This window comes from Talpa occidentalis, unplaced genomic scaffold (genome assembly GCF_014898055.3).
Source record: "Talpa occidentalis isolate TD23 unplaced genomic scaffold, MPIMG_talOcc4v2.1 talOcc4.10, whole genome shotgun sequence".
NCBI classification, from domain to species: domain Eukaryota; kingdom Metazoa; phylum Chordata; class Mammalia; order Eulipotyphla; family Talpidae; genus Talpa; species Talpa occidentalis.
In genome coordinates, this window is record NW_023600993.1 from 17,916,922 (window position 1) to 17,930,862 (window position 13,941).

Sequence of the window (13,941 nt, forward strand, 5' to 3'; positions counted from 1 at the left end):
CGGCCGCGCGGAGGGAGGGGGTGTGTGCGCGGGTCACATGGTCGCGCTGCCCTCCCCGTCAGCCGCCCTCGCCGCCGCGGTGCGCTGGCTGCAGGAAGCCGCCGCGCCGCCGCTTTTGTTGTCAGGGCCCCGCGAGGAGCGCCGCTCGCCGGCCGCCGCCGCCCTCTCCCACGGCTGCCCGCTCTCCGGCCGCGGGGCCCGGGTCCCGGGCGCCCCGCCCGCCCTGCCCATGAGGCGGCCCCGCGACCAGCGCTGCCTCCAGCCCGGGGCGGCGCGGCGCTGAGGCGGCGGCGGCGCTGCTCCCTGTGCGGGAAGCGGGCGGCGTCAGCGCCCTGCCCGAGGGCACCATGGAGGTGAATGCGGGTAAGAGCCGGACGGCGGCGGGTGGGGGCCCGGCGGAGGGGGCGCTCGGGGGGGCGGCGTCGGGAGTGCCCCCGGGCCGGCGGGTGGGCTGCTGCGCGCGGTGCGGCCGCCTCGGGCTCCGTTCCCGCCGCCCCCTGGGCCGCCCGCGGGCGCCCTCCCCGCTCCCCGCAACGCCGCAGCGCGGCCCGGCGGCGCCGGCCCGGCCCCCCCTCACATGGCCGGGCCGCGCGAGCCACGTGCGCGCTGTGTTTACGTTCGGCGGCGCGCGGGCGGCGGTTGGCTGGGCGGGTGCGTGACGCGGCATTACATAATGGGCGCTGAGGCGGCGGCGGCGGGCGGGGACACGTGAGGCCGCTCGGCTTGGTGACCCACATTCCCCGGGGCCGCAGGGACACGTGGGGGCGGGGGCGCGCGCGCGCAAGCCGGCTGGGAGCGCCGCAGCCTCGCGGAGGCCCCGCCCCTTTGGAACCCTCCTGGCGGTGACGTGGCCGCGATTCCCGCCTCCCCCGCGGGGTTGCACACTGCGGAGGAGGCCGCGCGTGCGCGTGCGGTGTCCCGCGGCCCGGCGGCCGGGAGGCGGGCGCCGCAGTGCACTGGCCGCGGCCTGCACGGGCTGCAGGTTGCCCCGCGGTGCTGAGCCTGAGCTTGCAGACTTGGCGGGTTCTGATGAAGTGCGGGGCGACGGCACGACCTCAGCTCAAAGAGGTTGCTTTGGGGGAGGCATGAGGCTTCCCCGACGGGAGATCGTCGAAACAGATCGGAGATGCTTTAGATCCCGTGCGACTTGTTAGGTTGCTGCCTATTTTTTACCCAAAAAATTAAAAATAAATAAATAAATAAAGGTTTCCTCTAGGATGCTACCCCTTGGCTGGAAAATCCCCACAGGCTGAAGCCTTACTGTAAATGGCTGACGCCCAAAGCTCATCCTTCAGCTCTTGTGTGCTCAGGATGACTCAGGTGATCCCAGGTGCCTTAGAGACCTTATTGAGACTGGTCACTGTTCATATCAAGTCATTCTTTTAAGCCTTTCATGAATCTGAGCAGCAGAATTTTTTTTTTTTTTTTAATAGAGGCATGTTTTTTATTTATTTGTTTGTTTGTTTTTTGTTTTATACATGCACTGGGTACAGTCAGAAGCGCGGGAGGGTGAGAGAATTCACCAGAGCCAGAGTGGGGAGCAGAGCAGGCAGAAAGACCGAAGCACACTGCTGAGGGGAGCAGCGGGCGGCAGGAGAGGTCTGCGTGCCATGTGGGACCCTCCTCCAGTGGCCGGGGAGCAGCCGGGGATCGAACCGGCGCCGCAGAGGTCGCCGGCAGCTTCGCAACCCAGCGCTCAACCGCTGCGCCACTGGGGAGGCCCTGAGCAGCAGAATTTGACAGCTATAAATCCTTGTCTTGTTACACGTCCTGTTGCATTGTTATGGAACAGGAATACTCTGTTCTCCCTTCGCCTTTTTGGCCCTTAGTCCTGAAGTCAGTGAGGTTGTAGAAGCCAGTTTTGGGCTTTTTATGTTCACCGAAGGCTACATGTCGATAATCAATGTTTTGAATTTTCCACCAAGATGAAGACATTATCTGTGTTTTTATGATCTGTGGGTCTACTTAGTCTTTGAGGGTATTTTTTAAAATTGGGTAAGGCTATCATGAAATGGACTCGATTAGAATTTAGATATTCTCAGTTTCGGCCTCTTCTAACCCAGTCTTTAGCATGAGTGAATTCTTCCAGTTTTGCAGTTTTGCAACTTCATGTAAGGTAGCCGGGTTGGCTCAGGTGGTCAGAGTTTTTCTCGTTTGAACCATCCTGGAACATTATCACATCTTAATCTTGCCTTTTGGAGCTGCACATTGTAAAACCTTGGTTTGGATGATTGTTGGCCACCCCCAGTTCTTCCATTTCCAGTTGTCATTCGTCCCTCGGTTCTTGTTCTGTTGTTTTTTCAGATCATCCTTATCCCCATTGGGATGTAGCACCCAGATGTGAACAGGTTCCTACTGAAGTGGTTGGACAGTTACCAAGTTCCATGTTTTGGATTCTGCTGCAAATGAGTTCTCTGGCAGGCTTGGCTTTTCTGGCATATTGCTTTGCTGACTCATAGTAACCTTGCAATCACCTTTTCCTCTGAACTACTTTGAAGCTAGGTTTTATCCACTGTGCAGACAATTGTTTGACCTGAAGTGTAGGAATTTGCAATTACTTTTCTTTAATTTTCTCTTTTTGTTTCCAAGTTGAAGTTGTCTTGATCTGTTGCCAGTATGTTAACAATTTTTGCTTTCTGTCTGAGGGTGCTTTGATAAAGCATTCCTTTTTAACTTTCTTTAAATTGTTGCGAAAGTTGACCAGGGTGGGGCCAAGTTCAGTGCTGTGTGGCACACCTGAGACCTTCCCTTTTGGTTGATATTAATCAATACACATTCTGCCATGATCACTTCATCTCACTGTTCTAGAATTCATGATGCGTTGTGTCTCTATCCTTTCCGTGACTAACTCAGATATGAAATAGTGAAGTGGTAGAAATTAACTACATTTTGCCAGATTTTAATTGAGTGTACCAGGTTCTTCATATTAAATGAAAACACACTGCACAAAATTCATACCATGACTGTAATTCATTTTTAAAATTAAGGAGGTATTCCACATAGTCCAGTTTTATCTTTACAAATGTGTATTCTACTGTGTTTCTCTAAACTTTGAAAGAAGACATCAGAGGGAGGTAGGGGTAAGACAGTCTTCATGTGAAAAGAGAAACAAGCAAGATAATAGGAAGAATAAAAAGTGAAGTTGGAAGTTGTATGATTAGTCACTGGGATTACAGAATCTAGGAGGTAGTGTGGAAATGCTTCCTCCTACAGAGGAAGCACTGGGAACATATGACATTCAAAATAGAAGGAAAGGAGAAAGAATAGGGAGTTAGTTTCGTTTTTTTTGTTTTTTTGTTTTTGCATAGAAGTCTGGGACGTAGGCCAGAGGTACAAGAGGGTGAGAGGATTCACTAGAGACATAGTGGGGAGCAAAACAGGCGGATTTACTGAAACACTGTTAAGGGGAGCAGCAGGTGAGACAGGAGAGGTCTGCTGCGCCTTATGTGGGTCAGCTCCATGGCTGGGGATCAAACTCAGACCATAGTGGTGATAGTGCCTTAACCCCTAGTCCACCAGGAAGGCCCCAGTCTCTTTTGAACTGTTCTGATTGAACTCTTCCAGTATAGTGATGAAATAATCACCAGTAACTGTTGAGCATTTTACATGTATTACTATTTTTACGCTTTTCATTAATTCTGTGAAGGAAGGTGCTGTTGTCACCATTCGACCATGAGGACTTAAGCAGATTGAAATTTAAGTGACTTACACAGGCAAGTGACAGAGTAAGATTTTGACAACAAAGTCCACTTGAAGCACCAAGCTAACTACTGTGCTGTAATAGTTTTAAGCTCAAACAATATTTGAAGGTATATGTAAAACTTGGTTGTCCTGTGCACATGGGCCCTTCAGTTTGCGGTGGTATAGGGTCATACTTGTGGGCAAGGAATGGTGTTAGCAGAGCCTCCCAATTTCATCAGTCCTCTCTTTTTTTAATTTTGTTGTTAGTCAGATCTAACATTTCCTACACATGATATTACACTTGGTTCCCCTCCCACCCCCAACAACTTACATGAAAACAAAAAACAGTTTTACAAAAATGAGACTTATTATCAGTAGTTTTTTGCAGTCCTGATTTTGTTTGTTTTCTTTTCTTTTTTTTTTTTTTAAACTTTACACGTTTTATTTATTTTTTAGATTATTTATTTATTTATACAAGCACTGGGTACAGTCAGAAGCGTGGGAGGGTGAGAGAACTCACCAGAGCCAGAGCAGGGAACAGAACAGGCAGACATGACGAAATACACTGCTGAGGGGAGCAGCGGGCACAGCAGGAGAGGTCTAAGCGCCATGCGGGACCCTCGCCCAGGGAGCGAACCGGCACTGCAGAGGCCGCGGGCAGCTTCACAGCCCAGCGCTCAACCGCTGCACCACCAGGGGAGGCCCTGATTTTGTTTGTTTTCTTAACCTCTTATGATAATTTACATATTCTGCAAGCCCCTACTTATTGTCACCTTGACTGCGCTCGCTCCTTGATCTCTAGTATATGTGCTGCTGAAGCAAACACTCCTCTTGATCTCTAACCTCTGTATTGCTCTTGTGTGCTCCACAGCAGTTTGCAGTAATTTGCATAAAACATTGCTCACGTTGCACTGAAATGATTGTTGACATAGCTGTTTCCTTGATGGCCTAGAAGTCTTTTTCAAGAAGGGACCATGCTATTCTCCGGAACCCTGACATTTAAGACACAATTGGAAGTTTAGTGCTTCAATTAGTACTCTGCCACCCTCTGAGTAGAAATTAATAATAACCTTTTAAAATGAGAAAACTGAAGTCACAAGGCAAAAAAGTGCAGTCATGACTTGAGCTCAAGCATAGGTTGGCAATGAGAATGGGAGACTTTGATGATAGGCAACCCTAAAATTGGGGTAAGAAAAACTCAGTAATATAGGGATAGTGCGTGCTGTCCCAGCAGTACAAAATTGGAGTGTTGGCTTTGTCTGAACTTGACCACTGGGTAAGCCCTAGCCTGGGGACTTGGCCCAGCTCCAGGCTCTCTTTCATCTAAAAATAGAGAAGATTCTGCCTCAGCTAATTTTAGCTTGAGGCATGTAAGAAGTACATTCCACCTGTTTCTGGAGGTGCTGAGGCTTGCTGGCTCAGGATTTTGCCTTTATTGCTTCACCATCAAAACATGTGCAAAAAGCACTTTATTTTTTTAAATTTTTTTAAAAGATTTTATTTATACAAGAACTGGGGTACAGGTCAGAGGTGTAGGAGGATGAGCGAATTCACCAGAGACAGAGCGGGGAGCAGAACAGGCGGATGGACTGAAGACACTGCTGAGGGGAGCAGCGGGCGAGGCAGGAGAGGTCTGCCATGCCATTTAGGTTTCTCCCTGGCCGGCCAGGAATTGGACCTGCGCTGCAGAGGATGTGGACAGCTTCAGAGCACGGCACTCAACCCACTGTGCCACCGACCCCCCCAAAAAAGTAATTTAATAATCCCTTTTATGAACACCGTGTCACTTCAATATTGTAATAACTGGCAGATATATTCCCATTGTATAGAAGATGTCTCAGGTTTAGAGATTGAAAGTGATTTGATTGCCCAGGTCTTCTTGGCGAGACTAATAGCCTTTATACTGGAATTAGAAAGCCTTGATTTTCAGCCCTGGCCCTTGCACTTTAGTAGCTGTATTACTGACTGCTCTGAGCTCTGAGTTTCTCCTCTGTAGAATGCAATAATGGACATCCATTCACAGGGCTCTTGTGTGGATGAAAATAGATGTGAAATTGGGTCATTCTTGGCATTCAGTAGGTACTGATGACTTGTAGTTTTCACTTTCTTCATGGGATTGAGGAGCTACTAGCTGTACTCCTTGCCTTCTAGGAAATGAAAATTTAATCCATTTGGATTGCTAGCCATTAGTTCAATAGATTGGCATCTGGTAGCAAGAGTAGGTGCTAAGACAACTAAGTCAGTAACGAGTTCTTTCTTGGAGAATGTAGCTACTTGTAAATGGGTCATCTTTGATTCCATGGTCCCTGATATACATGCTTCTTGTAAATGATGGTTCAACTTTCTAAACACGAACTGTATCTTAACTGGATTGATACAGCCCAGTGATTTTTCTTAGATTTGATTTTGGAGGAGCTTTTGCAAAGGAATTTTACCTTCCATTGCCCACTCAGTGCTTTTAACCATTTCTTAAACCATCTGGAGAGCTTTGATTTCTAAAAGTTTATATTTAAACTGAGGTAGTCAGACGACCTTGGGAACATTATTGGCTGACTCACAATGCTGTCCCTAGAAAGGCTTACTTTGATGGAGAACTATCATTTTCTCAAAGTCTATCCTCTTGAGATGCCAGGAAGTGAATTTAGTACCTAGGGTAGTACTTAAAAAAAGACAAACAGCTATGAGACCTTCTTTTGGGAATTCATTGAAGACTGAGGATAATATTTTTCTTTGTAGCCTATTCTCAGTGGAGAGGAGTGTAAAATAGGTAACAATTTGCAAACACCTGGAATTTCTAATGTGAACTGAAGATGGCACAATGGTTTTACCCAGAAACATGACATTAGATAGACTTCAGGTTTAAATTGTTTCTCTTTGGATTCAGGATGCATTAAGAGTATTCAAGGAGCTATATGCCAGTGGAAACAACTGTTTTTAAAACTGTGGGTTAGTTTGTGTGTAAGGAATCTCTGGCAATACTTGTTAAGGATACTTATTTCTGGGAGGGTCTTCTCTAGTTTGGGCAGGGCCCAAAGCACTGGTAGTTCTGATGATATGTCTTTCACATACTATCTCTGGATAATGAGAACAGATTCAAAGTTGGGAACTTTTCTTCCTTAGGACCTTTCAGATTTTAAAATCCTTGATAGATGAGAATCATATTACTAAAATTACCCTTGTTGCTTTTTCTTCCATTGAGCACAGATGAAATAGTTGGCTTATGGCAACTTCAAACTTTATTGTGCATCAGAACCATCAAGAGGGTTGTTGAAGTTTCTGATTTGGTAGCTATGGAGTGGGGCTTTAGAATTTGCATTTTTAATAGATAGTGAAGTGATGATGAAGCCAGGGACTACACTTGGAGAAAGACTTGCTTATGGATAGAGGCCACATTGCAGGGGAAAATATTAATCATAAAGTCCTGGCTTCACTGTGGGCAGTTAATAAGTACATGCCCAGAGAGCATTTAGGAAGTGAGTCAGACTATAGAAAATATATTTTCACACCTCCAACCTCAGCACTTCTAAGTGTTGATGCCAAGCACATAAATTTAATGAATGGAAAAGTGGGTATCTCATGTTTTTTGTCTTTAAAGCTCAGGTGCTCTTAGTTGCATTTATGCATATTAAATATGTATGTGATGAACACTGTTGAGTTTTTCTTGACATAGTAGGCACCTGTTTTACTTCTTTTCTGAGTTGTAATCCAACTCTCTGAGAGTTGTGGTTGTGCTTTACTTCTCAGAGGTTTCCGGGCCTGGAGTAATTAGTACATAAATATATAACTGTTCCGAACTTCAGCATGATATGACATGACAGATGTGACACTGAAAGTGACTGAAAATTCCTCTGCCTGTTTTTTCTTCTCTGTAAATGGAAATGTCTTTCGGTGCTTTGGAATTGTTTTGGCCTTGGCATTTTGCTTTGTGAGTTTTCCCCCCTTTTTAATGACTTAAAAAATAATTACTTGAAAAAGATTGGGGAGTCTTTTTCCTTTAGCAGAGTGGCAAAATTCTATTACTACTCAGTAGAGTTACATAGATTGTTGTCAGAAATGTCCTTTCTGTTTCAGTTTTATACTGCTTGGGATCTGTCCATGTAGTTAGATGTTGACTTCACAAAGGCAGAGAAGTAGGCCTTAAAAAATATTTATGATAACTTTATTACCTGTGAAGCTTGTATAGAGAATTAAGAGAGATTGTTACACCTTGTTACTTGTGGTTTAGGTGAGAAATAGATGGAAACAAATAGTAGGTTTAGATAAGAGAACAGGACATGATGGTAGAAAGATAACTTCTGAATGTAATGCATGTTGAAAAAACCAATAAATGTTTGCTATTGATAGAGGGAAGGGGAAAAGAAACCATAGTAGACCTTGGCAGAAAAGATCAGAATCACTTGTTTGGCCTGGGATTTGGAAAAACATGTTTGGCCAGGTGGTCACTCTTGCAACATTTTATCTTTTTGAGGGTAGAAGTTTGAAATTGTACCAATAATTTTAGATGCTATTTCCTAACCTAGTAAGTTTTCTCTAAGAGATCAACGCCAGTTTTCATTGGGATTGTGGAGGTTATGTTGGTGAAGTTGTGATTAGTGTTTTGAGAGTAACTCAGAAGAGGGAATTAGCTTCAGCCTTACCTTAGTCTCTTACAGGGTGCATTCTTCCTTTTAGCCTCTTTAACCTTTACTCTAAATAGTTAGTCAGAAGAACAAATCAGTATTCCTTAAATGCTGCTTAGAGATGAGTGTGTCTGCAAGTCCAATGAAGAACTAGGTAGGGAAGGGGGAGCAAGTGCAACTTGGATTAAGTGAATAGTCATTAAGTTTTTGGGTATTATCAAAAGGCAAAGATTTTAAGAACAACAGCTATAAAAGTTTCCCTTTTTTGAGGTAAAATACTTTATCCAGAGTCCAAATGTTACATCTGGTCTTGTTTAACCTATGTTTTAGCCAAGCACTGGGGGGAGGTAATTGATGAACTCATTGTTTCTAGAATTTTGTCCTATTAAGGTATAATTAAGGACGCAACGAGAGAATCAGAGCCAGATTTCTGCACAAAACAATATTTTGTTTAAGCTATGTAGTTGCTGCAGGAAGCTTTTTCAGTCCTTCCAGGAGACAATTAGAAAATCAAAAACTTCATGGATTTGCATGTGCCCAGATATTGAAACCAGTGAGGACCTTCATTTTATTTTATTTTATTTTATTTTATTTATTTTTTTTTTTTATAGAGGCATGCTTTATTTATTTGTTTGCTGGTTTGTTTGTTTGTTTTGTTTATACATGCACTGGGTACAGTCAGAAGCGCGGGAGGGTGAGAGAATTCACCAGAGCCAGAGCGGGGAGCAGAGCAGGCAGAAGGACCGAAGTACACTGCTGAGGGGAGCAGCGGGCGGCAGGAGAGGTCTGCACGCCATGTGGGACCCTCCTCTGGTGGCCGGGGAGCAGCCGGGGATCGAACCGGCGCCGCAGAGGCCGCGGGCAGCTTCGCAACCCAGCGCTCAACCGCTGCGCCACCAGGGAGGCCCTGGGACCTTCATTTTAAATCAGTGGAAAGTATATGCCATTTGAACTTTGTGGAAGCAGGGAGAATATTTTTTTTTTTTTAACTTTTTTTTTTTTTTTAATAGAGGCATGTTTTATTTATTTATTCATTTGTTTGTTTGTTTTGTTTATACATGCACTGGGTACAGTCAGAAGCGCGGGAGGGTGAGAGAATTCACCAGAGCCAGAGCAGGGAGCAGAACAGGCAGAAGGACCGAAGTACACTGCTGAGGGGAGCAGCGGGCGGCAGGAGAGGTCTGCGCACCATGCGGGATCCTCCTCTGGTGGCTGGGGAGCAGCCGGGGATCGAACCGGCACCGCAGAGGCCGCGGGCAGCTTCGCAACCCAGCGCCCAACCGCTGTGCCACTGGGGAGGCCCAAGCAGGGAGAATATTAAGAAATGTTACTTTTTTACTTTTGGGGTAAGCAGAATTTAATCATTTGCCATTTGTAAGTTAGTGCCTTGACTGTTTAGATTTGCAAAAAATGGAAAATACATACTATTGTGTACCTAACTATCTGATTTTCCCCCTCTTTTCTAGGAGGTGTGATTGCTTATATCAGTTCTTCCAGCTCAGCCTCTAGTCCTGCCTCTTGTCACAGTGAGGGTTCTGAGAACAGTTTCCAGTCCTCCTCCTCCTCTTCAGTTCCATCTTCTCCAAATAGCTCTAATTCTGATAACAACGGTAATCCCAAAAATGGTGATGTCTCTAACATTGAAGGCATCTTGAAGAATGATCGAATAGATTGTTCTATGAAAACAAGCAAATCGAGTGCACCTGGGATGACCAAGAGTCATAGTGGAGTGACAAGTAAGCTGCTTTAGTTTTCTCTAAATACTGTTGCTAGTAATTTCAGGGTGTGCTTATTTTACCCATTTTTCATGTGGGGGAGTACTATATTTTTAGATTTAATTTTCATTCCTTTTGAGTAATGATAATTCAGTAGTTAGGATAGAGCTCAGTGATGACTTTAAAAGTTACAAGTTAAAAAGCTGTCATAGCTGATTCAAAACAAGATAATGTGGTTGTGTATTGTGCCTGACCTTGTTTCCTCCAGAGAGTACCCCCTTTACCATGTTCTCAGTCATCTTCCTTTTGGATTCCTCATATTGAATTTGGTTTCTACAGCAATGTGGCTGACCCTTGAACAATAAGGGCTTGAACTGTGCAGGTCTACTTACGCAGAAGGGATTTCCTCGTTTGCAGTTTCAGCCAAACTTGGATGTCATTGTTTGAATCCATGGATTTGGGCTGGCCCTCTTTATACAGGGTTGCTTCTATTACATGTATTACACTATTGCAGTGGGTCTGTGCCCTTAGTCCCCAACTTGTGCTTACTTGGTGTGGAAAGGGGTTTACTTTCATGAACTTGCAGCTAGGAACATTTGGGATTAGGAAACTAAGCTGTAAATGAGTAATGGGATTGGTATCCCTTAGAGAATATGAAGGTATAGGGGCTGGGACCTATGAAGTCTGAATTGAACTGATCATTTGTTTGCACCTTTTATTGTTTGACTTGTCTGTTTGACTTCTTAATTTTTATCCAAAGAATTATTTTCTTAGTTATATTTGAATAACTGATGTAAAGTAACTCTAGGTTTACAAAATTTCAGTGTATGTTTAAAGTCATCAGGAAAGGAAAAAAATCCAGCTCTCTGAGATAGTTTAATAGTCCCATAAACTAAACTATATTTAAAAGAAAATTATGATTTCTTTTGAATTGTTAACATTGGCATAGATTTTTCTTTTATATTATAAAAGTAGATTGTGCCTTTTTAAATTATTTACTTGTTGAACAAAATAAACTACTCAATTGGAAAGAAAACAAATATCTGAAGCTTTTCTTCTAGATTTTCACTTTTATGTCTTGTTTGTGCCTTAGAATTTAGTGGCATGGTTCTACTGTGTAAAGTCTGTGGGGATGTGGCATCAGGATTCCACTATGGAGTTCATGCTTGTGAAGGCTGTAAGGTAAAGCTTCCTTTTGTTTCTTTAAGTTACTGGTCCTGGGATTGAAGATAACCTGGGAGAAGAGAAGTCAGCTGTTTTCTTTTAGAGTTTTAAGCATTTCTTAAAGTCTGTATACATAACTTGTTCTGAGAAATGTATTTTTAATTTAGTGAAATTTCTTATTAAAAATATTTGATCAGAATTTACTGTTTTATTCAAACATAATTATGGTATGAAACTAAATGCACAAATATTTGTCATGAATGTGCAGGCACTGTTCTAGGTGGTGGGAAAACAGCAGGTTGCAAAATGGACAAGGCATTACTGCCTGATTGGAACTTAGTTTAAACCCAACTTTGAATAGTCCTCATCCAATACTTGGACATTCTGACATGTCAGGTACTAGGAGGTGGGAATAATTTCTAGATGCTTAAAAGGTGTTGTATCTTCAGAAGTTATGTTGAGTAGAAGAATCTTGAGTGTAAATTGAGCACTTGGCAAAGTTCAGTCTATTTATAAGTTTAGTTGAATATTAGAGTGTTGGTCAGATACTCCAGAGGCGATAGTCTATGCCTCCTACTTACATCCAGAGAATCTTTTTCTCCCTAATCTGGCACAGTCCTTTCTCCTGAGTTTCAAAAATTAACATAGCCAAGACATGTACTCTTACTGTTCTTTGACTGAATGCCAGAAGCAGGAATCCAGTTTGGCAGGATATGGTGGGTGAGCAAGATAATGATTATACATGATCTAAGAAGAAATATTCTAGGGTGACTCTGAATGAATTGTGAATTTGGTAGATCTTAATGGTTGGGTCACGTCACAAAATTAGTATTTTATACAAATGTAGCACTTTCCCACTGTTTCAAAAGTCATGTTACAAAAATGTGAAGTAATTTTGGGACATTATTTTTGTTTTATAGCTAGAGAAACAAAAGCACGAGCAAATGAACCAAATTGTGTATTCCATAAATACACATAGTTGTTTTATACCCTGTATACCCTGGCTCAGATCTTGTAGTAGTACCCTAGTTACATGTAGAATTGTAGTACACAATAATAAAATACAAAATACTGTATCCCATGGTTATTCATATAGATTCATGAAATGTATGGTTAATTATATGATATTGAAGAAAAATACAGTTTAAAATAACTTTGCTATTTGTGTTCTTGAGTTTTCTTTTCTCCCTGGAGTCATTAAGCAGGAGATCTTTGAAGGCAGATCACAGAGCATGTACTTAAGTTGTTTGTAGTAAAGGCAGTCTTTGCAGCCATTTAGCTGTGAATTTTCTTTCCTTAGGTCATTAGTTGGTCTATGGATGTGACACTTCTCACATTTACACAGGTGGGCACTACCTGTTGTTGACAGGTAGCCAGGAACATGTAGGCCTTGCTGGTGTCAGCAGGCAGTGATCCAGAAAAGGACCAAGCTCTTCTAATGTAATCCTTAGTTCTCAAGAGGGAATTATAGCTATGGAATAATTTCTTTGTGAAGTCTTTAAGAATTAGTCATTCATATCTTAAAAGATTTGGAATTTGTGATTAAAATTATGACCCAGAAAATGCGGCTCTAGGTCGGGGTGAGCACCAGGGTAAAGCATGCTTTGGCAAAGACAAAAGGAAGAAGAGTTTTATTTGTCTAGTAGGCCTACGTGTTTATTAATACTGGTAAGAATCCAGTTAAACTGTGTCAGTATTCTGTTTCTCTCTGTTTTAAGCCAAAATTATTTTGCAGGTAGCTGGTATTACACTGGCTAGTTAGATACGGGGTGGGGGAGTGCTCTAAGCAGTTCATCTAGATGTTTTCAAATGGATGGATGCATCTTCTTTTTGTACTTAGGGTTTCTTTCGGAGAAGCATTCAGCAAAACATACAATATAAGAAGTGCCTGAAGAATGAAAATTGTTCTATAATGAGAATGAATAGGAACAGATGTCAGCAGTGTCGCTTCAAAAAGTGTCTGTCTGTTGGAATGTCAAGAGATGGTATGTTCCCTGTTTAAGGAGTGCTCTTATTAAAGCGTGTGAAGCTTGATTTTTATTCTTCAGCATAAACCAGAGCTATAAGCCAGTTACCAAAAGCCCTCTTGTACTTAGAGTGATGCAGATTTTAGAAAACACATTTTGATGCCTTTCAGGATGCCAAATTCATTAAAGTTCAATTTTAGCATCATTACTGCAGAAACAGCTCTTGGCTCACTTATTTTTACTTCTTGTAGAAAGATCCATTTTTCCCCCTATACAATTCAAATACTTTGCCCCCCTGAAAAAAAAAATTTTTTTAAAAAAAATATAGGAATATTGTTTTTTCCTCTTGATGTCTTAGCATTACAGAGGAACCCATTTTTCTTTATGTGACTTATTTCTCACTCATGAGATGACAGTGTGCTTTCAGGACACAGTTTCTGAATATATCAAAAGAGATGAAAAATTGAAAGAATCATTAGGGTCTAGAGTGGAAGTGATTGCTCTATTCTGGCATGATCTGTCTCCTTGGAAAATAAAAGCTGTAGAAATTTGTGGGACAACTAGTATTATCTGTGGGTGAAATCATCGCAAGATTTGACTCTTATGCTTATGGACATCTTAGATAGACTCATTGTTTTCTAAGTAACATAAATGAGTGGTATTAGTTTTTAGAGGGTTAGTTTATTAGGGTTGATTAAGAATTGCTAAGAGGGCCTCCCTTGGTGGCGCAGCGGTTAAGCGCTGGGTTGAGAGTTTGATCCCCGGCCACCGGCGAGGGTCCCACAAAAAAAAAAA

The 13,941-nt window shown here is 42.9% G+C and overlaps 1 protein-coding gene across 2 annotated transcripts in view; it reads left to right on the forward strand.

The window, feature by feature from the left end:
* Positions 1-13,941, forward strand: part of NR1D2 (nuclear receptor subfamily 1 group D member 2) — a 29,459-nt gene that overhangs the window by 229 nt on the left and 15,289 nt on the right. The window contains exons 1-4 of one of the 2 annotated variants that reach the window (XM_037525157.2): positions 46-363; positions 9,767-10,036; positions 11,109-11,197; positions 13,020-13,164. In XM_037525157.2, the coding sequence (XP_037381054.1) occupies positions 348-363; positions 9,767-10,036; positions 11,109-11,197; positions 13,020-13,164 (520 nt within the window). In that variant the 5' untranslated portion in view covers positions 46-347. Of the gene's footprint in view, positions 1-45; positions 364-9,766; positions 10,037-11,108; positions 11,198-13,019; positions 13,165-13,941 lie in introns of those variants that run through there. The other variant, XM_054692744.1, reaches the window with a different exon arrangement.